We start from the raw sequence: 26634 nt of genomic DNA, 5'->3' as shown, positions 1-26634 counted from the left end.
CAGGTGAAGTCTTAAAGAATTCAAGTACAACTTGAGAGTCAAATGTGGGAGGGAGACCTGAGAGCTCCTCTACCTCGCTCTGTGGGCACCCAGGTGCAGCAGGCAGAGGAAGGGGAGCAAAAGAGGTCTCTTCTCTGATCAGAAAACTGATCCAGGCTGGTACATAACCCGTCTGCCCTAACGATTTTCTGTCACAGCTGATGGTGGCTTTCAGCATTAGGATTTGAACGTGCCCAGCAGGAGTGTCCACTGGCCTTCTGTGAAACAAACTACATGGCATGCTTGAGTCTAAAGCCCTGTGGGATGGAGCAGAGCTCTGCTGGAGCAGCTCTTATTTAACAGCTTCCATTTCAATTCATATTGTGAAATAATGCTAATCCATGCAAGTGTTATCAGTAAATTGTATTTCCCTGTGCTTGCAGAAGTAGAGAAATACATCAGAAGTGACTGCAGAACAAAACCAAACTGAAATCAGTCATCTGGATATGGTTTAAGACTCTTTGAAGCTCAACTGTGCACAATAAGGGCAGTTGCTGGCAAAACGATACAGCTCTTCAAGTTCAACTTTGAGTAGTTTACCTTCCATCTGATCTTTGTGCCAGACGCAGTACAAAATTGATTGGTTGTGAACTGATGCTACTCTTAGCTGATACCAAAAAAAAATCATCTCAGTTATTAAAAATTTAAAAGAAAAACACACAGGAATTATTCAAATTTTTAATGCAAATTTCTTTTAATTTCAAATTAACCAAATTTTTATTCTTCAGTAAGAGTATTTACAATGCCGTGCAAAACCACAGTGTGTCGAGCTTACCCTGGGCTATGATTTAAGTTACGAGTACAAACTCAGTGCAGAGGTAGCTTGGGCTATAATTACTCCTACCCAGCCCCTCCTTTTGGTCCGACCTACAGGCACCTGTGTGTTCCAGCTGCTCTTTGCATGGTGCTATCCCAGGAGCCTGGCACAGAGGAGCTGAGCTTCTTCACAGCCAGGAAGCTGCTTAACAGCCCAGGCTGGAAGAGAAAGGCAGCCAGCAGTAGGCAAGGGGCTCGTTTAAAGGTACTGTAGATCATTGATGCTGATTACCTGATGCACTCATGCAAGTTAGGGCTTGCTAGGCTGCTCCCCATTCTTTATGTGAGGAACGTCATGCTTACAGCAACTCAAGTTTTACTGCTGCCATGAAAAAAAAAAAAAAAAGCCTTTCATAACAATTAAACTGTTGTTAGTTATGTTGTAAGGTCTATATTTTAATCTCAAAGCAAGAGTCAGGAATACTACAGAACACATTTTAGAAGATAGCCAAGTAATCTTCCTGCTGCTTTCTTAGCCTAGCTAAACAAAAACAAACAAAAACAAACAAAAAACCCCCCACAAAACAAAAAACAACCAAAATCAGTAGGTCCCTATGACAGTATCTCATGGAGATATACTCCATTTTTCTTGCTGTCCTCTCTCATGTCTGGTCAGTAATAAGATCTAATTACATGGATTACAGTAGACTTAGTAAGCCCTGTACATGTGCTAAGCTAAAAGTAATTACCCTGCTGTTTGTACGGGAAGTTATTCCCTTTTCTTTTTCCAAAGTTGCTCTTTCTCTACTTTCCCAACAAATTGCAGAATATCCTTAGCAAGAAGTTCAGGTTCCTCCAAAGCTGCGAAATGGCCCCCTCGAGGCATGAAATGGAAGGAAACTATATTGGTGTATTTCTTCTGGGCCCAAGCCTGGGGTGTGTGCATGATTTCATTAGGGAAGGAGGCAATGCCAGTAGGTACTTGTACTGTGAGCCTGAGAGAGGAGAGAAAATAGTTTTAATCTTTCAAACACTTAAATCTGCAAGAAGTGAAAAGTCCCAAGAAAATGGTGTTCTTAAACAGCTGGGCACACTGTTGTTAGACAATTATAATTTGACTTCCAGATCCTAAAATTGAAGACAAGACTGTAATTCCTGAAGAAAAAAAATATTTTTTTTTGGCATACATTTACATTAAGGCAATTTTTCAAGGGCATGAGAGTTAAAAGCATGGAAATGGAGAAGAGAGCTCTAGGAGGTGGTGGGCAGCAAATTTCTTCATGCTGCACTCATGCTCAAGAGATTTACAGTGAAGATTACAACTCAAACATGTTGACCCTGGCAGGACAACTTGGAGGGTAGGCAAGGGAAGAATTACTTCAAAGTGCTGCAAAGTGGAAGGGAGGAGTAGAAAACAGAGAGTAAATCTAGACTAGGTCAGAAGAAATGCTTCTGAATGTGAGACTTTACCCTGTAAAGTAGCTCTTGCTTTTAAGTGGCACAAATGCACTCTACAAAATATTCAGTGCATTAGGAAGTGTAAGAAAGCAAATGGATTTGAGGGAAAGAGTCTCTTAGAAAGGGAAACGATGTGTGCTTGTTATAAGAAGAGACACATTTTCTAGGTTTAAATATCTCATACACATAAGCTGCACTGTCAGAAGTGACAGACTTTAAAATGTAGATACAAAAAGTGTTGGGCACATAACCCCTAGAAGCCTGAGATCAGAGTGCCTAATTTTACACAAGACTTTGAGACTGTCCTCTAGGCACATAGAAGCTCATATACATCATCTCATGGAGGCAGAACCAGAGCAAGATACTGCTCACAGTGTAGCCACTACAGCTCCAAGAACTGAGTCAGCTTCCTGAGAGCATCATTTCACAGCTAAATGAATCCCATAGCAGTAAGCTGTCGGTGCAAGTACCTCAGGGCAGGTTTAAGCCTTCACTAATACTCAAGCTGACACAAGTATATGCAACCAAGCTGCTGTCTTTAGTGTCTGTGGAGCAGGCACATCAGTCTTACTGACTTCTGACTTACCCCTTTTGTCAGTATGCTGAAGCCTGGACTTCCAAAGGCAGGACTTAAGACTTTTGCAGAAATAGGCAAAGTGTGTCCAGAAAAGTACTAAAACTACAAACCAAACTAAACAAAACTGACTGCATGAGTCAGTCACAGGCTAATTTAGTAGCTGAAATAAAATCTGGAAGTACATGGATATGCCATGAATGGGAGGTCCTCAAGCAGCACTTCCAGTCAGGTGTTCTTACTGATGGTTCAGGATTCCTACCTAATTACTGCATTTTCCAAGCACAACACAGTTCATCAACTACCAGGCCTGTCCTGCAGAGGAACATTGTGATACATTCAGAAACCTGCAGCATCTATAAGGCAACAGTCTGTCTGCAACCATAAAATTAAGATCAGGGCAAAATATTTAAAGAGAAAAAAAACACCACTTACTTTTCATGTTTCTGTGTGCCTATCCCCTTCTGCAAGTTTTCTTTGTAGAAACGCATTGAGGAGACTATACAGCCTGACACCCAGTAGATCATGATATTGGTGAGCAGATCATCCAGGTTAAACTTCCTGAATAGGTAAGCCCAGAGGTTGCTTAGTTAGAACTGAATATCAATTTGCATTACTTTAGTAGGGGCTTGACTTTGGTTTGGTTGCAAGAAAAAAAAACGTTACAGGAAAAAAACAATTAACTTGGTTGAGAGTGGAGAGGTGAAGTGTACTACTCCCCCTGTCTGTCAGTGACCAATTAAGGATGTTAAAGGCTTTCAGACACAAACTGGGAAGTGACATTTTAACTCCTACACGGAAGGCAGACTCCAATGAGCACCTTATGCTCCAGCATAGCTGTCTATCCTGTCCATAGACTGGGAGGGTGGGAGCAGAACAGCACATGGAACAGCTTGTGCCATTTACTAATGATAATGTGAAATGCTACCGTGAGCCTTCAACAGAGCCATCACACACCAACATGTGCTGTAAACAATGCATGTTTCATATATAATTATTAGCTGTATGAAGTGCAAACATTCCATTCAAATGGGCCTTTTCATAACATGCCACTTCGCTCCATTCCTGCCAGGTAGTTCTCAAATGGGATTTCATCTTGGATTTCTGCTGCACACTAAGAATGGTCCTGTATTAGCAAATGGTAGGTAGATGAAGCAAAACCAATGAATCCAAAGCAAATTCATAGAGAGTTAATTATTAGTATTAAAACAAATCAAGAGTTTTGTTTCCCAGCATCTTAATGGAAGTTAAACTTTTGGATTTTTTATCCTAATGAGATTCTTCCCCCTAAGTCAGTTTTTAATATCCCGAAGTTGCAGGGTGTATTTTTTTTCTAGGAGATCAAAGTGGGAAGGGAATACATCAGCCTCCATGGCCTATTTGCTTCTCTGCATGCTGTAGTACAGCCCTGCACCATCTGTGGTCATCACAGGCTCCCTGCGAGGCGATCAGACAAACCTCTTTAGCTATGACTCGGGGCTGAGTCACCTCATCCAAAATGGCATAAGAGAAAAGGCTTACCTCTCTAGCCCTCCATCCTCTAAATTCTGGAATTCCATATCAGTCCAGGAAGAAAACTTCTCCAGGATATATGCAGCCAGTCCTACAGGAGAGTCATTCAAACCACAGCCTGAAAAGGAGGAGGAAAAATTAACTGAAATTGTGATATCCAGCTACTGAACTCAGACTATTATAGAAGCAGCCTGTTACAATACAGCAGATGTAACTTGACAAAGGTCTCCCAGCAGCTGTGTTCTGAAATAAATAAATAAAACAGTGCAATGACTTGGAACCACTTAATCCTGCACTGATGTAACAGTACTGGATTTCTGCTGGCTTTTTATTTTTTCTTGTAAGCTAATAAGATTAAGCTCTATGTGCCAAGTAGGGTTTGCTTCCATTAATCTGGAAGTTGTCATGTATTAAACAGTATTGTAGGGCCAAACCCCACATGCCTACACATGACCAGGAGGATTTGCAGCATTACCTAACAGCAAAAACACTTTAAGGATTATTAGAAAGTCATTAAGGAAGAGCAAGACTTGACTAAAAGTCCATCTTCTGAATTAGCAACAACCAACTGCCTTCATGTAGAACAAGCATTAATATAGTTTCTACAGTTTGTTTTGCTTGGACAGGAAAAACACACCTGCACCTGGAACTCTGCTCACACATTCTAGTGCTGTGAAATACAGGGACCATAAACTGTCCCAGCTGCTCAGTAAAACCTGAGAAAAAGCTGTTCCCAAGGAACAGCAGTATATTTGAAGTTCCATGCATGCAACTGAACCTTCCTGAAAGATGCCTAACACTGCAGTTGGCACAATGTCATCAGTAATTGCTATTTAAACATGACAGTGAAATTTCAGTTATCAAACAACCAATATTGATAACTGAAATAGCAAGGGTTTGAAAAAGTTCTATTTAGCACATGTTCCAGATCTGCTGAACTAAAAAGCAATAGCCTGTGAGTAAAGAAGAGGACATCTGTTTACATATAGGAAAAACTAGCACTGATCCTAACAGCACTTGGAATACAGGTGCTGCCTATTTCCCTCAGTTGAAAATGAAACCACTCTCCATGCAGGTTTCCCAAAGAGGAGCTTCCAGCAACCTTACATCTCCTTCTTCAGAGTGATTTCCTCCTTACAGGAACCTGCCACTGTACACAACTCCTCTCTCCTTTGTCCTCAGAACTGCAGGAATGCTCCAGCTCCCAAAGCATGAAGTGGCTGCTGGTTCCCAGTCTGCACAGTCTGCTCTGACAGACCACACACTACTGGTAGGGACAAAAATCAGCCAAAAAAGCACAGCAGAGGGAGCATGGCTGTCAGCTTCCCCCTCTTTCCTAAAGTACAAAAGACTAGCAAGTTTTAGAAATCAAAACTCAGTGGGAGCAAAATTATTTTAAATCCATAAAATTATCATTTTGCCTACACATTTTAAGAACATACCTGCCTCTGTAGGTAAGCTTATGGAAGACCATTAAGAAATATTTTCCTTAGCTATGTTTTTAATAAAATCCATGAGTGAATTGGTCCTGCACTAAACTAAAATGTAGTCAGTATTCTTGACTCGGTTGTCCAATTCAGTCATAAAAGATGTTTTTAAAATAGAAACACTTAATATCCAGATACTTAAAGTAGTTAAGCAATCTGAGTGACTAGCTCATCTAGGAAGAACATTCATAGCCACACTTTTTTTTTCCTTGAAAGTCTGCAAGTGATTCAGAACAATGAGTGAAAATGAAATGTGATTTCACTTCTCAGATATTACTTATCTCTATAGTAAATAAGTTACACTGCGTGTTGAGACAGCTAAAAGCTTCTCATGGTTTACATCATTTGAATGTGATCCATTCTCTGAGAAGAAACTCTCTTTTGCTCTCAGCCTAGCTGCGTTTGAAATGGAATTACAGTCCCCAGTGGCAGCAGAAGTGGAAAAGTATTAAACAATCTATTTTATTTATGAAAACTAGAAATGAGGTCAGTGGCACTTAGAGCATGCTCAGTTTTGATGTGCAGATACGATGCTTCTGCATGCAGAAGTGAGTGTAATGCTATATACACATATGTAACCCTTTCTGACTTGGATAGAGAAAAGAGCCCATCTTTTAAAACCTCCAACCTTCCCACTTCAAAGAAAAAAAATATTTTCTGCGTATTTTAAATGGGACATTTTGTTTCTACAGAAGTACAGCTAAAATGAACAGACTAAGTATTCTGAGCTCAAAAGGTTGGGGTTTTGCTTGTTTGTTTTACCAACAGTATCCGGCTTTGTAGCCTGTATGTGAGCATAGCCAGACTCCGACAAGATCCTGTAGAGCCCCTTTTCCAAGAAGGGAAACATCCGCCTAATATCTTCCTCCTGGAAACCAAAGAGCCCTGGAAAGTAGCGGCCCAGCAGAATGGAGAGCAGGTGAGTGAATCCCATCTTCGAAACCGACGCTAGATTTAAATGGAGACCTTTCATATGGCTAAAAGTAAAAACAGAAAAAGCCCCACAAATTAACAAAAATCAGAAAGGGTTTAAAGTTGTTACATTTAGAATCAGAGAATCATAGAGTATCCCAAGTTGGAAGGGACCCACAAAGATCACTGAAGTCCAACTCCTGGCCTTGCACAGGATGACACCAAAAAAAAAAAAAAAAAAAAATCACACCATGTGCCTGGCAGTGTTGTCCAAATGTTTCTGAACTCTGGCAGGCTTGGTGCTGTGACCACTAACATTTAAAATGTTATTAACAAAAATGCATGCCCTTAAATTCCAACCTGCTAATTACACCATGACCTCAGCTGTACTTTCCAGTGTGGTTTTCACACAAAAATGACAAGTCAAAGGGACAACAGTCAGTAATCAGCACACACTCCTGGGCATTAAGCCACAAACCTCTTTTTTTTTTTAACTTACAAGCACTTATCCCACTCCAGACATCAGCGGGGCCATTACAAAACTACTGCACAACAGTTTGAAAGAACAGGTATATAATATAAATTAAGGTATGTAATTTTGGATCACTGCTGAACACTGAACGGCAATGAAAGAAATTACGCAGTGCTCATGTGAGGACTTGGAGAGGAACTTTCAAGTGCACAAGAAATAACTACTCACAGAATAAAACAGCTTTGCAGTGCTCCACCAAAGGGATACTCACTTGGGAGCTATTTGGGCCAGGTTGGTGCAGATGAGCCAGCCCCAGTCACCACCTTGGGCATAGAACTCATTGAATCCCAGTCTGAGCATCAATTCATAAAAAACAGAAGCAGCACTTACAGAATTAAAGTCTGCATTAAAAGAAAAGAACACTGTTGTATTAATTCCACCTACAATGCTCACCCTGCAGCATTTATTCTCCACATAAAGGCAACATTCAAGTTCCTAAAAAGCTACAAGTCCGTTTCTCCTCGCCTGTCCAACAGACTATACGGAAGCCTTTGCACACCATCTAGGCAAGGTCTAGAGAGCAAGCAGAAAGGACCAAGTCCAGCCTTTGTTGCAGACTAGTGTTCTTCTAATCCCACCACTTGCCCATGCACTCGCCCCACCAAGGGGTTGCCAGACTCCCTTTAAACTAAACTGTGGTCATACTGCAGCTGAGCCCCATCAGAGGCACAGAGCATTGCCCAGGGAGCGTGTTTCTATTTTGTCTACTGTGGGCACACTCTCCTCTTAATGACAGCTGGAAACTCTAAGTTTCCACTAGTAATGCAGTTCTCCACTTCATTAGACACTGACGACATAAATTGTAAATGGGGAAGTAGAGAAAAGCAAAACCAACCTTCCCCACATCATTCACCTGCACACATAATTAAATACGAAACTCAGTACGACTTTAAATACTACCTTGCTTCAATTTGATGCAGCTTGTGTTTGCATAACTGAAAGCACAAGCTGAATGAGCAGGCTGCAATGTGCCTTGTAGATAATATGACCTGATTTGTTTCAACTGATGCTTCTCACCTACCTGTATAATGCCGTTGAATGTAACGCTGAATTCAAAACACCCAAAAGGAACAGTAATAAATTAAATTTACTCTGCCGGCTCACTCACAGACAATTCACCGACTCAATTACAATTCCTGAGTTGTCACTTCATAGCTTTTTATAGTTCTTTTAAACTTATCTATATGTTGCTCCAGAAACAACTCAGTGATGTCACCTAAAGTCACCCTCTTATCTCCCTCTTCCCACATGACACACAGGATCTCTGTTTCTACAGTGAGAAAACAAAAAGTGTGTAAGAGGAGTTACTGTGCTGCTAGCAGGGGCCATCTCACTGTGAGACCGGGTTTGTGGTAGCTCAGTTTCTCCTCGTGCATCATACCTTTTTTGTGGGGTGCTTCTGAGAAACCATAACCAGGGATAGATGGGCAAATGACTTCAAAAACGTGTTCATCACTGAGGCCATGGCTTGCAGGATCCGTCAGGAGAGGGATAATTTTGTAAAACTCATAAAATGAGCCAGGCCAACCATGAACCATTAATAATGGCTTTGCAGACTGGCCTTCAGACAAACGAGGAGGCTTTACATGAACAAAATGGATATCAATGCCTGTAAAAATAAAATAATTAATTAGCATGCTCAAATTTACCACAGCGCTGAAACTATTCACAGAACAGATTAAGAATAAAGCTTTTCTGAAGTCTTTTTTTTAGTGAGGATGCAAAAACACTGCACTTCTCTGGATACATTTATCCAAGGACCTTAAAGTACTTTATGATGGGTAATTAAGCATCACAGCAGCCAAATGAGGTTGGTGTATTTCTGTTTTAAAATAAATTGCTTCACTGCTATGTCTTAATTTGCCAATCTACTAACGGTAACACAGTGACTCACACAGCTTAAAGGCAGAAGAGTCAATTACATCATTTCGTCCAAGTGCCCTTAAATTTTTACCCAAATGTCCCTATATGGCATGGGATAGGCTCCAGTCAACCCCAGATTTTTCTTCCTGAAGGCATAAATTGCAACTTGAAGGCACCAAGAGATAGGGAATTCATCTCAACTAGCAGTTGTTTGTTTGGGGGTGTTAATCACTTTCCTCGTTTTGTGCATGCCTTACTTTACACTTGAACATGTCTGGCTTCTGTCTCCAGCCACTGATCCTAAATGTTACAGCAAAAGGAATTCTCTGTCTATGGAGGCCTCCTGTAATCAAGCCAGATAAACCAGTCATGCCAAATCAAGGACTTGACAAAATGCCTTCCTAAAAGAGAGTTAATTTTTGTAGTTCTTTTCTATCTTTTGTCCAAAGCTTTCAGTATCTCTCAGTGTGTAAACCATAACAGGAGACTGTGTTCTAGTAGCAGTCTCTTCCTGGTTAAGTAAAAAGGTAAAAATTGCAGTCCAGTTTCCTCGGTGATCCTTTCTCTAAGTAAGCAGTAGGCTTCACACAGCATTGCACTATGTGCTTCAGGTGAATTGCTCTTCCCAAAGCCCCATTCAGGGCTTTGCTTTCCAAGAAACAGTAATTTGCTTGATGTATTTAAGCACATTTTACTCACATCAACTCCAGGTCACAAGTGATCCCACCTTCTTTCACTGACTGAGATTTCCCCATCCTTGACAATTCTGTGAATCTCTGTATTCTCTGAAAAACTTTCAAGTGATGACAGAAGGTAGGAATCTGATATACAGCAAGTTTGACCTTGTCTTTTCATGTCTCCTCTCCGTAATCTTTCCTAACACTGAAATTGCTCTTCCCATTGCTATACATAGTGCAATGTCCTTAGCTGCTTCTCCCTTTCTTGTCTCAGGTATTTTTTTTCCTTTTTTAAGGGAAAACTTTTTTGGTTATATCTTTTTCAGCAGTAACCATGTTGTATACATTTAAATAAAAGCTTTATGATCTAACCACTATGTAATAACCATTTATTGTCCCAAATCCATTTTAAATATTATGGCAAACTGCACCACTTGAAATAATATACAAAATTATGGATGCAAAAGTGTACAACATACTCTTAAGCTTGAATTTTGCCATCAAGTGAGACAATTGCCTGCTGTGCTCTAGATCTACAGCTGCACTCCCAAATGACCCAAGCACAACCCTAAATCAAACATCTTAAAACGCCCAGTTTGACCAAGCTCCAGCACCAGCAGACCTTACCTGAACAACCTCTTCCAACACGTGTGTGTGCTCTGAATAAAAAGACAAACCATTCTCTCACACCTGGCAGCACATCAACCCCAAGGGAAAGGCATTCTGCATTCCTAGTCCACGAATGCTTGAAATGGTGCAGCAGAGCACATCTGTCCTGCCAAGCAGGGACAAACCTGAGTGGCCAGCACACCCAGCTGAGGAGGCTGCCAGGCTGAAGGCATCGCTGTGACAGCGGCAGCTGGGGAACTACACGGAGCATGAGGAGACATCTGTGGGTATTTTTGCATGACTGCATGCAAGTCAGGGAACATGTGTACGTCTTAAGATCCAGTTCTGTTTCCAAATGCCCGTGCTTGGCTCCTGTTAACACCAGCTGACAACCCACTCATGCATAGGGAATTCCATTTGTCATTCCTTGTCCTAAAGGCTTCAGTTACAATGAAGGAATTTCTTGCTGCTTCAGCAGTGATGCCAATGATCCATTCTAGGGCAGCCAGGGAGGGAAGGCCCATCCAACACAACCAGAGCATTCTCACCACCAAGATCCCTTGCAGATAAGATTAAGTATTACTGTTTACTTTTTAAGGGGAAAAGCTACACACCTTGAATCTTTGTTTTGAAATGTGGGTACTTGTTGAGGACTTCAACTTGTTTCTTCCAATTGAACTGGTTTTTCCAGTAGGAGACAACCTTCCTGAGATACACAGAGTTAATCCCATAATGGAAGCAACTGTTCTCCAGTGGCTCAGTGAACCGAGCCTGGTCAAGTCTCCTAAATAAGTCCTACAGGGAAAAAGAAAGAGACATTAAAACACTTGTGCCTGCTGTCTTGGGCTCTCCCGTGCACGGTTTCTAGTAATGCCCAAGAGAAATGAGAACAATGAAAATAACATCTCTAATTAGACACCTGTGCCTTTTGCTGATGCTCCATCAGCTGTTCCAATTCTTTTCCTCCTCCAGATGGCCTCCTTCCTCTTCCATTTACAGCTGTTCTTAACACTGTCTTTGTTCTGCAGGGCTGGATAACCTGTTTGCCAGGCTGATAACCACAGAGGGCAATATGCTCTGCTGACACTACTGTGGCTTCCCAGTTTAAGTCTTGTTGCCTTTCCAGGGTACTTTGTTCCCTAGGTTACCTGTGAGCCCAACGTCACAATCAAGGCAAGGATCTGGCCCAAACCTTTTGTTTTCCTTCCCAAATCAAGGGGTGGGATGTTTTCATTGGGAAACACTCTGAAGGATTTTGCATGGACACAAAGCTGGTGAAACTAGACTGAAATTAAAGTTTCCCAGTCTGGAATAACTATGTAAGTGACCTTCCCACTGCACTTCAAGGTTACACGGGATGCTGACAAAAATCAGTCCAAAATCACTCTGCAGGGAAGGACAGCCCAGAGCCCCTTCCTACTGTGAACAGAGCAGCTGAGGGTGGAAGGCAGGTCTGGAAATCCAATGCTGGGGTTTAAACCTGAACAGCATTTTCCAATAGAGCAACAGAGATAACTCCCACTCTGACCAAGATGAGTTAAATGTAAGCACTGGCTCAGGCCTCACTGAACAGGCAGTCTCAGCCCAGAGAAGATGTCAGAACGTGAACTCACTGTTTTGAAATCCATGTTCAGAAAGCATGGATTTCTAAATGGAGTTTTTAACATGTCTTTACATACATGCTTTTTTTCTATGCTCAACACCTTTTAAAATGTTTTAGTAACGTGCACTAGCACAACTAACTCCTAGTTTATATTTAAAATCAGAGTTTTCTACCCATGGATTATGTTGCAAGAGCTGTCACAATACAGAATGGCATGTTTCAAAAATATTTGTAAGTTAGAAATTATCTAGCTTAATGTCTGCAGCGTAAGGGGAAAACATAATGGAGATCAATGTCCATTGATATTACTATGAAGGGCAAGCAAAGTGTTAAAAAACCCAGGACTTTCTGAGAAATTAGGAAGCTATTATAAATGAATAATATGAGCAATCCCATGAGTATTGTTTAAACCATGACTCCACACAGATCTGTGAAATTGTTCAATCCCTGGCTTAAACACACACAATCAAAATCTTTCTATCCAACAAATTCTGCAACGCATGTTTACTGTAATTACCACAGTAATTTAGTGTTGACCAAAGTAGACTATTAATTACAGAAGAATCAGCATCCAACACAGCTGCAAACATAAAGCAGTCAAGAAAATGAGGTATTCGTAATTGCTTTGGAAAGAAAGAAAGAAAGAAAAAAAAAAAGACATTGTTCTTATTCTCATCTACACAAACTGAGCAAAGTGCACAAACAGAAAAACAGAGTTGAGTAATCTGTAATATGATTTTTATGTTTATTAGGCTCTGCAGAGTAGGTTTATTTACCAGCAATCTTGCTACAGCCAGCTGAGAACAGAATTGTACAGCAGTGTATAAAACCTGCCTATCCATACCAATTTTCTGAAGTACTAGAAGTCCCTTCCCCCAAGACCTGGACATCATTGCTCATTCTCACAAGTGTAACTATTGGTTCAATTTAAAAATTACTTCCAAGCAAGTTCTGCATTTATTTGGCCATTTCTTATTTCTCTCTCCCCAGCCCAGAGATTTGCTTACACTCAGCTCTTCTTCTGTAGTTTCCACCTTAAATGGCCGAATAGTTGTATCTTCTTCAGTGTCAGGCTTTTGTCCCTTGCCCCACCATCCATCTTTGAAGGGCAATGTCTCTTCTTTCTTCTTGGAAAATAAGAAGTAGATAATGACTGTCCCCAGAACCAGGAATACTTCAAGCAGCATAATGCCTGCAAGAGAAGAATAGAACTGGGGTAAACCTAATCAGTTAATAAACACACACATACTTTGTAAAGACTATAGAAGGTTATTCCCTTTTTAGACAAGATTCCATCTACATGAAGTTCTGTCACTCGCAGTGTATCAACACTCCTGTAAAATTTCAGAAATAGAATGTTTTAGCCTACGCAACTCAAGTGGGGAAGAATTGCTTTAAATAAAAGACATATAACAAAAACAGAACTCAAAGCAAGTCAAGAGATGGCTTCATAATCAAATAGTTCACTGATGAAACATGCCACGTTGGCTTCCTCAGTGGTCCACAACTGCAGTTAAGCTTCAAGGGTAAAGGAGGTTTAATGCTTTCTCTTCCTCTGAAGCTCTATACTTCCCACAAACTCAAATGCAGAGCATCTCTTCAGTAAGGCTTATATATCTACTGCTATAAATCTGTAGGGAAAGAAAAACAAGACATATATATATATACAGAATAAAAAGTGAAGAGCATGAAGGCAGCCACCTTGTACCTTCCAGTCACCCTGGGAGAGTGGGGCGGGGATATATTTGCATAACCCTTGAACACCAGTGCAAAGGGTAATAGGACCTTCCCTTTCTTTCTCCCTCTGAACTGTTTTAAAGAGAAAACCACATGCATGCTCTCCTGGCTCTAGAATATGATCACTACCCCAAGTGACAAAATTCTGTCAAAGTGAAGAAGAACTTGATTTCACAGCACATCTGCATAAGCCAGCTGCAGGGCTGTTGTGCTTCAGTCAAACAGAACACCTAAGCAAAAAAAAATAATCCCTTTTAAATATATTTGAACTGGTTTATGCTGCAAGTAGAAAAAAATATTCAGAGTCTTTAATAATTAATGTTTTCAAGCATGCCTTTAAGTATAAGAAACGTTTATAAAGTGGTTTGGGGAACAGTACTGTCATCATTTTAATGCATAATTTTAAAGAATGTTGTGTTTCAAACATTCATTTGCTGGGGAATTGCTAAGACATGAAGTATTTCAAAACTTCTGTAGGGCAAGGATTTTTTATGACCCAGAATGTCTTCATTCTCTCTAGAGCCAGAAGGTTTTGTTGGTTTTACTGCTGCAGAGTAATTTGATGCTCTGAAATGGCTCAAAGAGTCATCAAGAATGCACCAAATTTACTCCTGCATCAAAACAGAAATTTTAACACAAGTTAATGGGAGCTCACAGGATTATAGCAGGAATGAAGCTGATCTGTGTGGTAAGTGCCTTTATGTGACAGGACACATTTTAATCAACTTCTTGGCTTTAATTTTCTTATGGCTGACAATAAATTAATAAATGGTAAAAATAAGCACCCACTAAAACATCTGTACAGAAGTCAGGAACTGTGCAGATAGGACAGCAAGCTACAGAAAAATCTATTGCTTATATATGCAAGTGCTTCACCCTTGAAAAGTGCCTGAATCCTCAGAGGCTGGAGCTATTGGAAATGATGGGCACTGAGAAAACTTAATGTTTACTTGTTTCACTGGTGCTTCCATAATTTCTGTTGCTTGTTTTTCTTCACCGTGTTCTCTGGAGCACAAGACAACACTCTTTTCCCACCTCACCAAACTCAGGCTATAACTTACCCCAGAATTAAAAAGTTTATCCAATTTCAGCTTGCCTCAACACATAAACCAGCGTAGTCTAGGAACATCCTGAGCACAATTAAATTTTACTGCAAAGGACAACTGGAGGGGCTTCTAGAAACGTCAAAGCACTTCACATAGAAATGATACCTACTACAGTATTTAATGACAGTTCTACTACTAAGTCTTCATAGAGAAAAACAGCAACTTCCCTGAAATCACAACAGAACTCAGGCCATGCCTAGACTACAAAGGTTCACCAGCATAACTGTGTAAACACCACACAGAAAAATTCAGACTCTTGGCCAACTTCAAGACGTTTACAAAGGCCCACAACAAACAAAAAAGCTGCTGTCAGCGCCAGCCCTGTCATTCAGGCAGAATGGTTGGGGTACCTAGAAAAACAGAGGATTCTTTCTCCTGGCTTATGCCAACACAGTGACAGAGGCACAGCACCTAATGCAGAACTGCCCAAGAACAGAACCTCAGCCCATTCTCTAGCAAGAAACTCTTATGTCCTAAGTCACCGGAGTCCTCAGAGCTACAAAAAACATTTCTGCTTCCCCCATCTGCTCTCAAGGATACTTGAGAAACCAGAATTTTTGCAGTAGAAGATATGGGAGGAATTGCACGCAAATATGTTTATTTTGCATTCACCCTGGACCTTGTGTGGAAAGAATTCACTGTGCGAACAGACACCCATTTTTGCAATTAATTCCAAACAGACTTGAGGATGAGCTTGTTTACAAACCAGCAATAAGTGCCAAAATCATCTTCAGGTCTCACAACAATTCTGTCTCCTATTGCAGAGAATTGGGACTGGTGACAAATTGATTTGCATGAGATGTCATTTTGACTCGAAGAAGCTGCCTCTGATATTGGTTGGATTATTTTCTGCTAACAGAGAGACCCTCTATATCCAACCTCACTTCCCTTGAAAGTGCCTGTAAAATTCCTCATTACAACAAGCACAGGGGCCTAGAGCTCCAACTACGCTACATTTTTTTTCTGAGTGCACAGGAAGAAAAGGGCAAAGTGCGTCAGCAGTATTTTGACTTGCACCAGTTCACAGCACGCTCAAAGGGATTGTTTTGCTGGTGATGAGTTGCTGGAACACAGCATGTTCCTACCAACCGCTCCAGCCTGTGCCGAGAGGAGACCACTTAGAGCAAATGCACTCGGTGATTTCCCAAGTCTGCTATTCAAGCTGGTTCTCTAAAACTCTGGTGTGTTATTTGAACGGCATAAAGCAGCCTCAGTCGTGATGCATCTGCACCAGAATTTCCTCTGCTAATCATTACTGAGATCTGTTGTGAAATGGAAGTTATCAGCTCCTTACACTTGTTCCAAGGTGCAGCAACACAGTAGCAACCACAAATGTGGAAGGACAAACAGGTACAATAACACTTTTCTATATTCACAGTTCTCAGAGATGTCAACAACAAAGTGCTGGTGTTTTTATTTTCTGAAGTCTCTTCATGCAACCACACTGGCATGTTGCCTTTATAGCTGAGTACTTCAAAGGGAGTTCATGTTTTGGTTTGGCTTTTTCCTCTTTTTATGCAACAAAGGCAAAACCTTAGAACAAAATATTTCCATTTATTCCATGGTCAAGTACTTAGGCTCTGAGACTTTGCTGTACCCCAGGGTGGATATTGTTTATAGACAGCCCTTAAATACCTTAGACAGTACTTTTATCCTAAAGAGTTCAAGGAAGAATGCTTTTGGTTTGCTGCTTTAAAACCATGGTTTAAAAGAAAAATGTTGAAATGCGATGGGTTCAGAAAATAGCCTAAGAACTAGCTCCTCTTGAAGAAGGCCAAGTGCATCTCAAGAAACGCGTTTGCAAGAAGACCCCTAAACTTTCTTACAGTAAAGATACTGCTCCCTCTTGAAAACACTCTTGGTTTTCGGCACTTTTTTGCATTTTGATTTGCACTGTCCTCTGTTCGTGCATTAGCAGCAGAGCTAAGAGCTCCACAGAACAGAGCAATTATTATTTACATCAAAGCTACGTCCTGTCTCACACCTTGTCTTCATCAGTACCCAGTAGCAGATGCCCCAGAGAACACTGCTATTTATCTTTAGAGATGTCACCTCTGAAATAGCTTAAAGGTAAAATCCCCATCTCATCCTACTAGTAACCATCCATCTTTGCCTTGCAGCATTAGAATACATCTGACACGTGTTACTGGAGAAATAAGCAACTGTGCAGACTTTCAACCTAACACTGGAAACCCATTTTGCAACCCAGCTACCACGGCCTGAATGATGCACAATACCCACAACTCCAAGTGGTGCTATCAAACCCTATGAGTGGGGTGTGGGTTAAGCAAAAGACATGAGAGACCGTGCTGCGTTCAGACACATGCCAGAGGTAATCACGGCTTAAGGTTAGTAACATTTTCCCTCCAGGGTTGGTTTACTAGCAGACTGCAAGGTAGCTCAGAGCACTTGGCATGCTCTGATGCTGTCAGACACAAGGTTTATTGATTAATAATTACTCTGCAGGAGAAATAACAGCTCAATTTAGAAGTGATGTTTCTGTTTATTTTTGTTCTGTTACATAAAGTCCCCCATTAGGTTTTACCGAAAAGGCAACCCTTTGCTGCAGCATCTTTGTTTACCCATTGGTTTGCCTGAAGAGCAGCAGTTGCAGGTTACTCTTCCCAAGAGACCTGAAGGAAAAACAACCCACGGAAGGACTTCAAAAGTCCATGGCACCTGTAACAGGGCCCCTTAGCACTGACAGCTTGAAAGGGACTAACACATGGCACAGGCCCCGAAGCTTCACCCTCAGTCTACCTGCTACCATCTCCAGGCATCACGTTTTTGTCATTATGTAGCACCAGGAACAGGCAGAAAATCATCAAGTCAAGACACTTGTATAAGAAAAGCTTACTATTTCTGTAGTCTATGGAGCATTATGACAAGCTTCAAAATAGCTTAGCAACACAGAAATTGCTTTGCATACAACTGATAACATCTCCCAGGTGAGCATAAAATGATACATTAACACTGTAGGAAAGGAGGAGAGGTAGGCATCAGATGAAATAAAGCATCCTACGCTGGGAAGTGAATCAAAGACAGGAAGTACAAATCCAACAGAGTTGCTGCCTTGTCTCGATAAGAAATTTAGCATTTACATTTTTTATTGCCATAGGGAGGTGGCACACAATGCTATCTCCAAAACAGCAGGAAGAGATGATATCATTCTATTTTACAGTCTTTTTCTAGACCGTTCACAATCAGAAATTAGCCAGTACAGCAGCAACCTAATTAGAAGGCTACAAGCAAGGAATGAGGTCACCTTCCCAAAGCAGGGGAAACCACAGTCTCTCAGGCCTCTCCCAGGAGCAGGGTATGCTGCTCCCAGGACAGGGTCAGGGGTACACTTCCATCACTGCTGAGGAACACCCCACACCTGTGGCACTGAGGCACTGCTCTCTGCCAGCTCTTCACTGCTTTGTCCCTTGGACAACAGGAACAATCAACAGGGCCAGTTTAGGGTCCGGAGGTTCCCATATGCATCACCCAGAAGTTTTATTTAGGGCAGTTAGTCCCTGAGGCACGTCATTCCAGGGGAGTAGTTGAGCACCTTAGACAACATATTCCTATGATCCTGTGACAATTGTTAACTCTCCAGTACTACACTGAAAGCTGACAGGCACCAAGACACAGCTAAGCATGAAAGAAAAGTAGTATGGGACTAAGTTCACTGTTATCCACTTTGCCTCACCCAGAGTCAGCATATTTATGTAACCACTGGCTGGTCAAAGCTCATATCACAATCATAATTTAAAATACTGCATGCCACATTTTTAAGAGGAAAAAACTCAGTTTACAAGAACACTTATTTTAGCAACATTACTTGCTCTTTCAAAGCCATGCCCAACACATTCTTCCGTGCTGCTTAAAAACATGTCTTGTTTATCTCAATTTTCCTTATTTCGCTTCTATTATGCTTCAACAAACCCACTTCCTTCCAAGAGTATAAAAAAAAGCCTCTGGGTTACAGAAAAGCAAACTGGCAGAATCCAACTTGGGATCTGTGTGATGCCTGTTATTGTGACCTAATGACTGTGCATGATTCAGAGGAAAGCAGATCTACTCTCCATCCGCAATAATTTCTGTTTAAGACAGAAAGGCAACAACAGGATTCTTAAATCACCACTGTTCAGTCACGATAATTCATGTGAACACCCTGAACATGTATTCAGGGTGAAACAACTGTTTAAACTACCATAATAATGCACTAAGGTTAGATCATGCAAAGATTTTATCCTATTTATCATATTCAGTGTTTACTCTATTCCATGTCCCTCAAATTCCAACAAGAAGAGGTTTTTAGCATCCATGCAAAGAAGCCACAGAAGCCTGGCATACAACTGGAGGGTGGACACAGCTGAAAGCCAGGTCTCCAAGACAGAGTGCTCTCTCAAATTACATGTTAAAAAAGGGAAGGATATCATGCCAGTAAGAAGTTTTTAAAACAGTTCTTAGCCAGTATCCAGCCAACTAAATTACACAGTCCAGCAAAACAGAGTCCAAAACACATCTTGAGCTTTACTTCAATGTTTCATACCTAATGTCTTAAAAGAAATGATGAATAACACATTGTTCTGTTTTGCTTTCCACTAGAGTTTCTAGCAATACTGAGGTTAACCTCCTCATACTATGCCAGTATCTGCATTTTACAGTGAGGGTAGGGAAAAAAAAAAAATCACAGATGAACCAAAAGAGCTAAGATATTACAGATAAGGAAATGAGATCGAGGTAATTGTTCTTCAGGCCTTAAGGTAAATAAGGGCTCTATTTTTAGCTTCACCAAATCGTCCAGTACTGAAGAGTAAAAGGTTACCTTCCTTCCCTGCCATGGTATTATTGCTAATGTTTTGCCCAGTCTGATCTCTAGATAAGACTCAGTTTCATCCCGCACTGCTGTGGTACAGCACAGCATGTGTCCTCCTGTTTCCTGTAGGATTTTCCATTAGTCTAAGTATCTTAAGATTCTTCCATGAAATTAGAGAGTGAAAGATCTTCTTTTACTGGCAGATCTACAAGCTTTTTGAATTAGAACTGTTAGAAAACTGTGTTACTAAAACCTTTAATTATTAAAACATGCAGAATTGACGTATATGTGGTGCTTTGGCAGGGGGGGAAGAGTGCAAGTAGTTTGAAGTACATAACAAGAGAGTACATGACAATCTTTCAGTTAAAAGAAGGTGTGGAGATGGAAACGATGAATATAAAGACTGCCAGAGGAATTTTCTGGCAACAGGCAAAACAGATGAGGTGCGCACTGCGAATTTAAATGAGGATCGTGACTCCAGGTAGAAAGAGCAGCATGAATGAAAACGTGCTGCTTCCCCCATGATGCGAGACTCTCTCTGACATTTATGATGTCAAACTCTACCCTTCTTCTATGATACCAGACTCCCTCCTTCCTCTGTGATGCCAGACTTTCCCTTACCTCTATCACACCAGTCTCCCACTTACCTTTACGATGAGATTCCCTCCATGACTCCTTCCACAGTGATGCCAGATTCCCTCCTTCATGCTGCCAGACACCCTGTTACCTCTGTGATGCCAAATTACCTCCACCCTCATTGAAGTCAAACTCCATCATTCCTGTGTGATGCAAAATGACCTCCATCCTCTAAGATATCAGACTCCCTCCTCCCTCTATTATGCCAGACTCCTTCTCATTACTCTACGATTTCAGACTTCCTACTACTTCTATGATACCGGACTCCCCTGATCCTCTATGATGCCAGACATCCCATTACCTCTATGATGACAGACTCCTTCCTTCCTTCCTTAATGATGCCAGACTCTTCTATTCCTCTTGGATACCAGATCCTCTCCTTCCTTCTTGATGCCACAATCTCTCTTACCTCTATGATGAGACTCCTTCCTTCCTCTATTTTCCCCCCATTTCCTTCTTTTTCTACAATGCCAGACTCTCTTTCCCCTATGACACCAGACTCCCTTGTACATCTATGATGACACACTCTTACCTTACTTCATAATGCCAGGATCCCACTTCCTTCTCGATCCCAGAATACCTCTTATCTGTACGATGCCAGACTCCCTTCATTCTCTGTCATGTCAGACTCCTTCCTTCCTTCCTTTCCTCCTTCCCCAGTGATGCCAGACTCTCACTCCTTCCTCGTGGGTGCCAGACTCTCTCCTTCCTTCAGGATGCCACAATCCCTCTTAAATGAGACTCCTTCCTTGCTCTATTTTTCCAGATTTCCTCATTTTTCTATGATGCCAGACTCTTTCATAGAATCATAGAATCAAACAGGTTGGAAAAGACCTCCGAGATCATCAAGTCCAATCCTTGATCCAACACCGCCGTGGTTACTAGACCATGGCACTAAGTAACACATCCAGTCTCATCTTAAAAACCTCCAGGGACGGTGATGCTGTTGCCCGTAACCAAAAACACAAACCAACAGAGTGCCGGTTTATGCGGTGCTTTATTCGGGGCCCGGGAATCTGAGGACTAGCGTCCCAAGTCAGGATTCCAAAGACCCTCATTCTCAGTTCAGCTTTTATACACAAACAAGTTTACGAGCAGTTTCCACAGCAAAACAGTTACAGTTTCCACAGCAAACCAGGTACAGTTACAAACAAGCTCATACTTCATTCTGATAACAATTAATAATCATCTACTCTAATCATAAATCTGCTTATGTTGTCTTACTCCTAGAAACTGTTTAACAGACCCTTACCACATCCTAGGTAACAAATCATTATATACATGCTTGACTAAATCCTTTGATTACTGTTTCCACTTCTTCAGTACATTCCACTCTCACAAACAAGGTTGCTAACTTACTACTTTGGAGTGTTGCTTTCTAGGCCTACTCTCCTACTAAGCCTTAGCCATTCTACTACCAATTACTAAACTTCAGTTATTTTGCAACAATGCCACATCCTCTGTGATGCCTCACCCCCTCTTACCTCTGTGATGAGATTCCCTCCTTCCTCTATGATGCCAGAATCTCTCTTTCCTTCATGATTCCAGAAACCCCTTGTCTGTGTGATGGCTGGCTCCCTACATCCTCTCTGATGCCAGACTCCCTCTTATGTGTATTATGATAAACTCCTTCCTTCCCTCCTTCCTCAGTGATGCCAGACTCTCTTCTTCATGATGCCACAATGCCTCTTATCTCTATGATGAGACTCCCTCCCACCTCTACGATCCCACACTTCTCCCTTCCTGTTTGATGCCACTCCCTCCTTCCTCTTTGACACAAGACTCCCTCCTGCCTCTATGATGCCAGACTCTCTCTTACCTGTACTATGACCAACTTCTCCCTTCTTTAGATGATGCCAGACTATCTTCTTCCTTTCTGATCCCAGACTCATTTCCTTCCTTCATGATGCCACAATCCCTCTTACTTCTGTAATTCCAGCCTCCCTCCTTCCTCTACAATTCCAGACTCCCTCCTTCCTCTATGATGCCAGACAACCTATTATCTCTATGATGATAGCCTCCTTCCTTCCTCAATGATACCAGACTCTCTTCTTCCTCTTGCATGCCAGATTCTCTCCTTCCTTCATGATGCCACAATCCCTCTTACCTTTCTAAGTCTCCTTCTTTCCACTATGATTCCAGACTCCCTCCTACCTCTATGCCATGCTCCCTCTCGTCCTCTTTGATGTCAGACTCCCTCTTACCTGTATTATGATAGACTCCTTCCTTCCTTTCCTCAATCATGCCAGACTCTCTCCTTCCTTCATGATGCCAGACTCCATCCGACCTCTGTGATGAGAGTCCCTCTTTCCTCTATTATCACGGATTCCTTCCTTTCTTGCTTCCTTCCTCAATCCTGCCAGACTCACTCCTTTCTTTATGATGCCAGATTCCCTCTTACCTCTGTGATGCCACAATCTCTACTTCCTCTGTGATGATAGACTCTCTTCTTCCTCTTGGATGCCAGAGTCTCTTCTTCCTTCATGATGCCATAATCATTCTTACCTCTGTGATGAGACTCCTTCCTTCCTCTATTATTTCTGATTTCCTCTTTTTCTAGAATGTCAGACTCCCTGGCCACAAAGTTGGAATATTCCAACTATAATACAAGAAATGTACATAAGAATACGTAAGATAATCAATTCATTTTGCCCAGAGGTATAAGTGTAAAAAGAAAAAAATTATTAATTGTGTCTATGGAAACAGGAAGAGATCAAAATTTGTTATCTCTCTGTGAAGACTTCATTCTCAATGAGAAAAGGAACTCTGAATGATGACAGAGGAGGGGAACAGATGGTAGTCATCATCTTCTGTCAAATAACTGCAACACCAAAAGGATGTGCCAGAGTAAACATGTAACAAGAAAAATTCTTGCTACTTTATCTCTCTCTTAATAACAACTAAATATTTAAGTTCTCTTTGGATTTATTGGCTTCATCTAGAACAGTGCACTACCTGTACCCACCAGATTAGAGCAATTAACACTCTTGATGAAGCAATCAAGAGTACTAGGTCCTTCAACAGAGCTTTGGTTTTGATTCATAACCCATCACCATTTAACCTGAGAAAGAGTTGTCCTCCATCAGAGAGCAAAACATACACAGGCTACAGACACAGAAAAAACTGGGAGAGCAATAATTACGTGTCTTCATTACAGAATTCACAAGATTAAAAAGTTTTACTGCTGGGTGCAATAAATATGAGAAGAATTGCTTGAGATAAAGAAAGAACAAAAAAAAAAGTTTGCTGAGCGTTTACTTGTGTTGTGGGTTACACCTAATAATCTCCAACAGAGATGTTCCAAAAAAAAGTTGGAGGAATGTTCAAGAACAGCTCACTTTTCAGAGAAGAAATCTAGAAAACAGCTCCTCTTTTTTAACCCAGCAGGATCCCTTCATAAACATTTATGATCCCTTCATAAACATTCTGGCAAATACACTATTGAAAAAAGCACCTTAAAAAAGCATGGCTACCACAATTCCCACAGAAATATTCCCAGCCCTGCCAGTCAGAAAGCATTCAATCAATAACAATACGTTTAAATATATATATAAAAGCTGATAATGCTGCTTTAGAAAAACAACCATAAACCCCAGGGTATATTCAAATCACTGTCAGCCATCCTGCTATGTCTAGCATGACTAAGATATTAAAGCAAATGTCATTTTAGAGGTAGGTTTTTTTGTGCTTTACTATTTATGTAAATATCCATTTACACACACAATGATGCTTTTAATTAAAAATAATGTGTTCAGAGGAAGAATCCAGGACTTTTCCAGCAGTAGTATTCAGAAGGGGAAACAGTATTTTCAACATTAATTACAAGCAGACCAAAGCTCTTCAGAGAGAAGCAAGATGCTCTACTTTCCAAGTGACTTTTCTTTAGGGACTCACACAGTAATTAGAGAAGTATTTGCCACATTCGGAGCTTGTACTTTAAAGAAGACTGCCCTGGTTCTGGGATTGTTCATTGCATGAAGAAAATACTCTTGCAAGCCCAATGAAGTAGTGCACGCTCTGCCACAAGAGATGGTTATTCATCTCTTTACCTCTTTCACGCTCTTTCTTGTGGCAGAGGCTTTACCTCTGCTCATATGGCCACAAAATTTGACTACTCCAACTAAAATACATGAAATGTGCATAGGAATATGTGAGATAATCAATTCATTTTGCCTAGAGCTATAAGCTGTACTTCACCTACCACCCCCATCCCTGCTTTATTACTTCTCCACTGACAAATTACTTGACAAACTATTACTGAAGCAACAAGAATTTCTGGGAGTATTACCATTCCAGAATTATTACCCCAAACCTTTTATTTACCTGTTGTAATTACTCAGAACAAATTGGCCATGTATATTCTACTAAGGAGCCTGAGCTTCTTTCACAGTGCTTACCAGATTAAAACATTGACATTTTATGCCTAAAATACTAGGTAAGCCTGAAGGTTTTGCTGAAACCCAAATAAACAAACAGGCTGAAAGCACGGTATTGCCCTACAGAATGACCAAATATATAAAGTACAGTAGACCAACAGGGGAGGGGGGAAAAAGGCCTTTTAAAGCACCCAGTAATCAAAAATCTATTTTGGACAATTCATACAGACAAATTGCATGTGGATTTTGGCTGCACTGGTTATTACCAACTATGCTCTATTTCAAATTATTTACTTCAACACCATGATTACACATATGAAAAAAATAACAAACTCTGGAAGAAATAACAAAGAAGCAGAGTTTAAGCAAATCACACGCACATTATTATATATGAAATCAGACTGAAAAAGATGTAGAACAAAGAGCCACGAACTTGACACTGTGCCAGGACCTTCCCCACAAGGACTTCAGCCCTGACAAAGATCTAATCCTTGTCCTTGGACAACTTCAACTGTGGATCGATTTTCAAAGCTGCTTAATTGCTTTTGGGGCCTATCTTCCATCGATTTTCAGTAACCATTAGCAATTTGTGCACTCAAGTCTCAGTTTTAGCTTACTTCAGACAGGAGTAATATCCGCTTCAGGGGAGAGGCATGGCTTCTCCGAGGAGTAATGCCAATCAAAATATTAACCCTGCACTTGTCGCTCTGTAAGTAAACTTGAGACACTGGCCTCTAAAACTGATCCTATCTTGTAGGTTCACCTACAATAACTAGGCAAGTTGTCTTATTTTTGATAAAGCTATGCTATGAAGAGAAGAGAGAGCGCCTTAATTCAACAGAGTGGGAAACTTAAGCAATGTACTTGATTATGGTATGTTATAACTGCTGGGCAGTCAAAATCCCAACTGAATTCTCACAAACTGAGCCAAACTTGAGGGGAGTATGTCATTTGCTTAGTCTTTGCAGATTGCTCAGTTACGCAACAAAATACGCTCATTAAACTTAAAAGGTTTTCTTCTCATCCCTAAAAGCCTTGCTCAGCAAAGGGAACTATGTATACAGTACTCAATCAAACAATTTTCAGGTTTGGCAAATTACCCATAAACTAAATAAACAAATAAAAGTTCAATTTCATATCCCCATTTTGAGATGAGCAACAAAACCAAACCAAAACCACTTATATGCCAATAGTTTAAGCAACTTACTCTAACTAAACTGGGAAACCAGGCCGCATTCCCAAGGAACGTTAAATAAAATCGTTGCTGCCGTAAGCAGTGTCAGCATTAAGGCCAGCTTATCGGGAACCTTTACCTGGACAAGCATCCCTGGCTGCAGCAAGCCCTCGGGAATGTCACATCTACGCTCCCCACAGAAACGCAGATTAGGGTTTTCCTGTTCCCAAATCAACCTAAGTATCCCCACCCGGGGTTATCCAGACTTCAGTAATTCGCACTGTTAATGCGTGGATACCTCCGGCTTCGCTTTCCAAAACACTGGCATTTTCGGCACGCAGGCGCAGCGCCCGCTGTCCAGCAGTTCGGTGCCCGCAGGCTTCGGCACGCGGAATCGCTTGGAAAAGTAATTCCGCTTACTGGATGGGAAGTTTGCGGCTCTTCCGCCTGCCGGGGCACCGTTCGCCTCCCGTTTGGGAACTCCACAACCCCCGCAGCAGCGCGGGGACCCCCCCGCTCCCAGCCCAGGGATATAACGGGACCCGCCCCGGGGGGGACACCGGGACCCTCCCGCTCTCACCTGCCGCGGTCGGGACCGCGCTTCCCACTCCTCCCCTCGCCTCCCTTGGCTGCCGCCGGGGCCGCCCCCGGCACGCCGGGAGAGGGGCACGGCCCTGGCCGGGCCCGCCGGGAGATGTAGTCCTGCCGCGGGGGCGGGAGCTCCGGGGCGACCCGGGCGCTGACCGGGATTCTTCCCGGCCACCGCTGCCGCAGCT

The 26634-nt window shown here is 41.5% G+C and overlaps 1 protein-coding gene across 4 annotated transcripts; it reads right to left on the bottom strand.

Moving 5' to 3' along the window:
• Positions 1-714: 714 nt before the first annotated feature.
• On the bottom strand, positions 715-26521 carry EPHX1 (epoxide hydrolase 1). Of its 4 annotated transcripts, none has more exons than XM_027712978.2 (9): positions 26439-26521; positions 13030-13214; positions 11034-11214; positions 8652-8879; positions 7482-7611; positions 6589-6803; positions 4349-4457; positions 3263-3388; positions 715-1790 (listed from the first exon to the last, which is right to left on the bottom strand). In XM_027712978.2, the coding sequence occupies exons 2-9, from the start codon at positions 13207-13209 to the stop codon at positions 1565-1567; spliced, it is 1395 nt and encodes a 464-aa protein (XP_027568779.1). In that variant the 5' UTR covers positions 13210-13214; positions 26439-26521; the 3' UTR covers positions 715-1564. The 4 variants fall into 4 exon arrangements, with proteins under 4 accessions (XP_027568779.1, XP_039234608.1, XP_039234609.1 ...); XM_039378674.1 differs by lacking the exon at positions 26439-26521 and adding an exon at positions 25998-26082; XM_039378675.1 differs by lacking the exon at positions 26439-26521 and adding an exon at positions 22710-22821.
• Positions 26522-26634: the final 113 nt, after the last annotated feature.

The sequence above is a fragment of the Pipra filicauda genome, unplaced genomic scaffold (genome assembly GCF_003945595.2).
Source record: "Pipra filicauda isolate LSUMZ 115617 unplaced genomic scaffold, ASM394559v2 scaffold143_size2779998_pilon, whole genome shotgun sequence".
NCBI lineage: Eukaryota > Metazoa > Chordata > Aves > Passeriformes > Pipridae > Pipra > Pipra filicauda.
Note: the sequence above shows the minus strand (reverse complement) of the source record. Positions and strands in the feature narration are given on the sequence as shown.

Bases quoted from the DNA above. Each gene is read 5' to 3' on its own strand.
- EPHX1 (XM_027712978.2), bottom strand. From the start codon at position 13,209: ATGCTGCTTGAAGTATTCCTGGTTCTGGGGACAGTCATTATCTACTTC. The intron at 7,612-8,651 runs GTATGATGCACG...CTTTTAATGCAG, and splicing joins AGAAGCACCCCACAAAAAAG to ACTTTAATTCTGTAAGTGCT. The intron at 4,458-6,588 runs GTAAAACAAACA...CCTCCTTTTCAG, and splicing joins TACAAAGCCGGATACTGTTG to GCTGTGGTTTGAATGACTCT.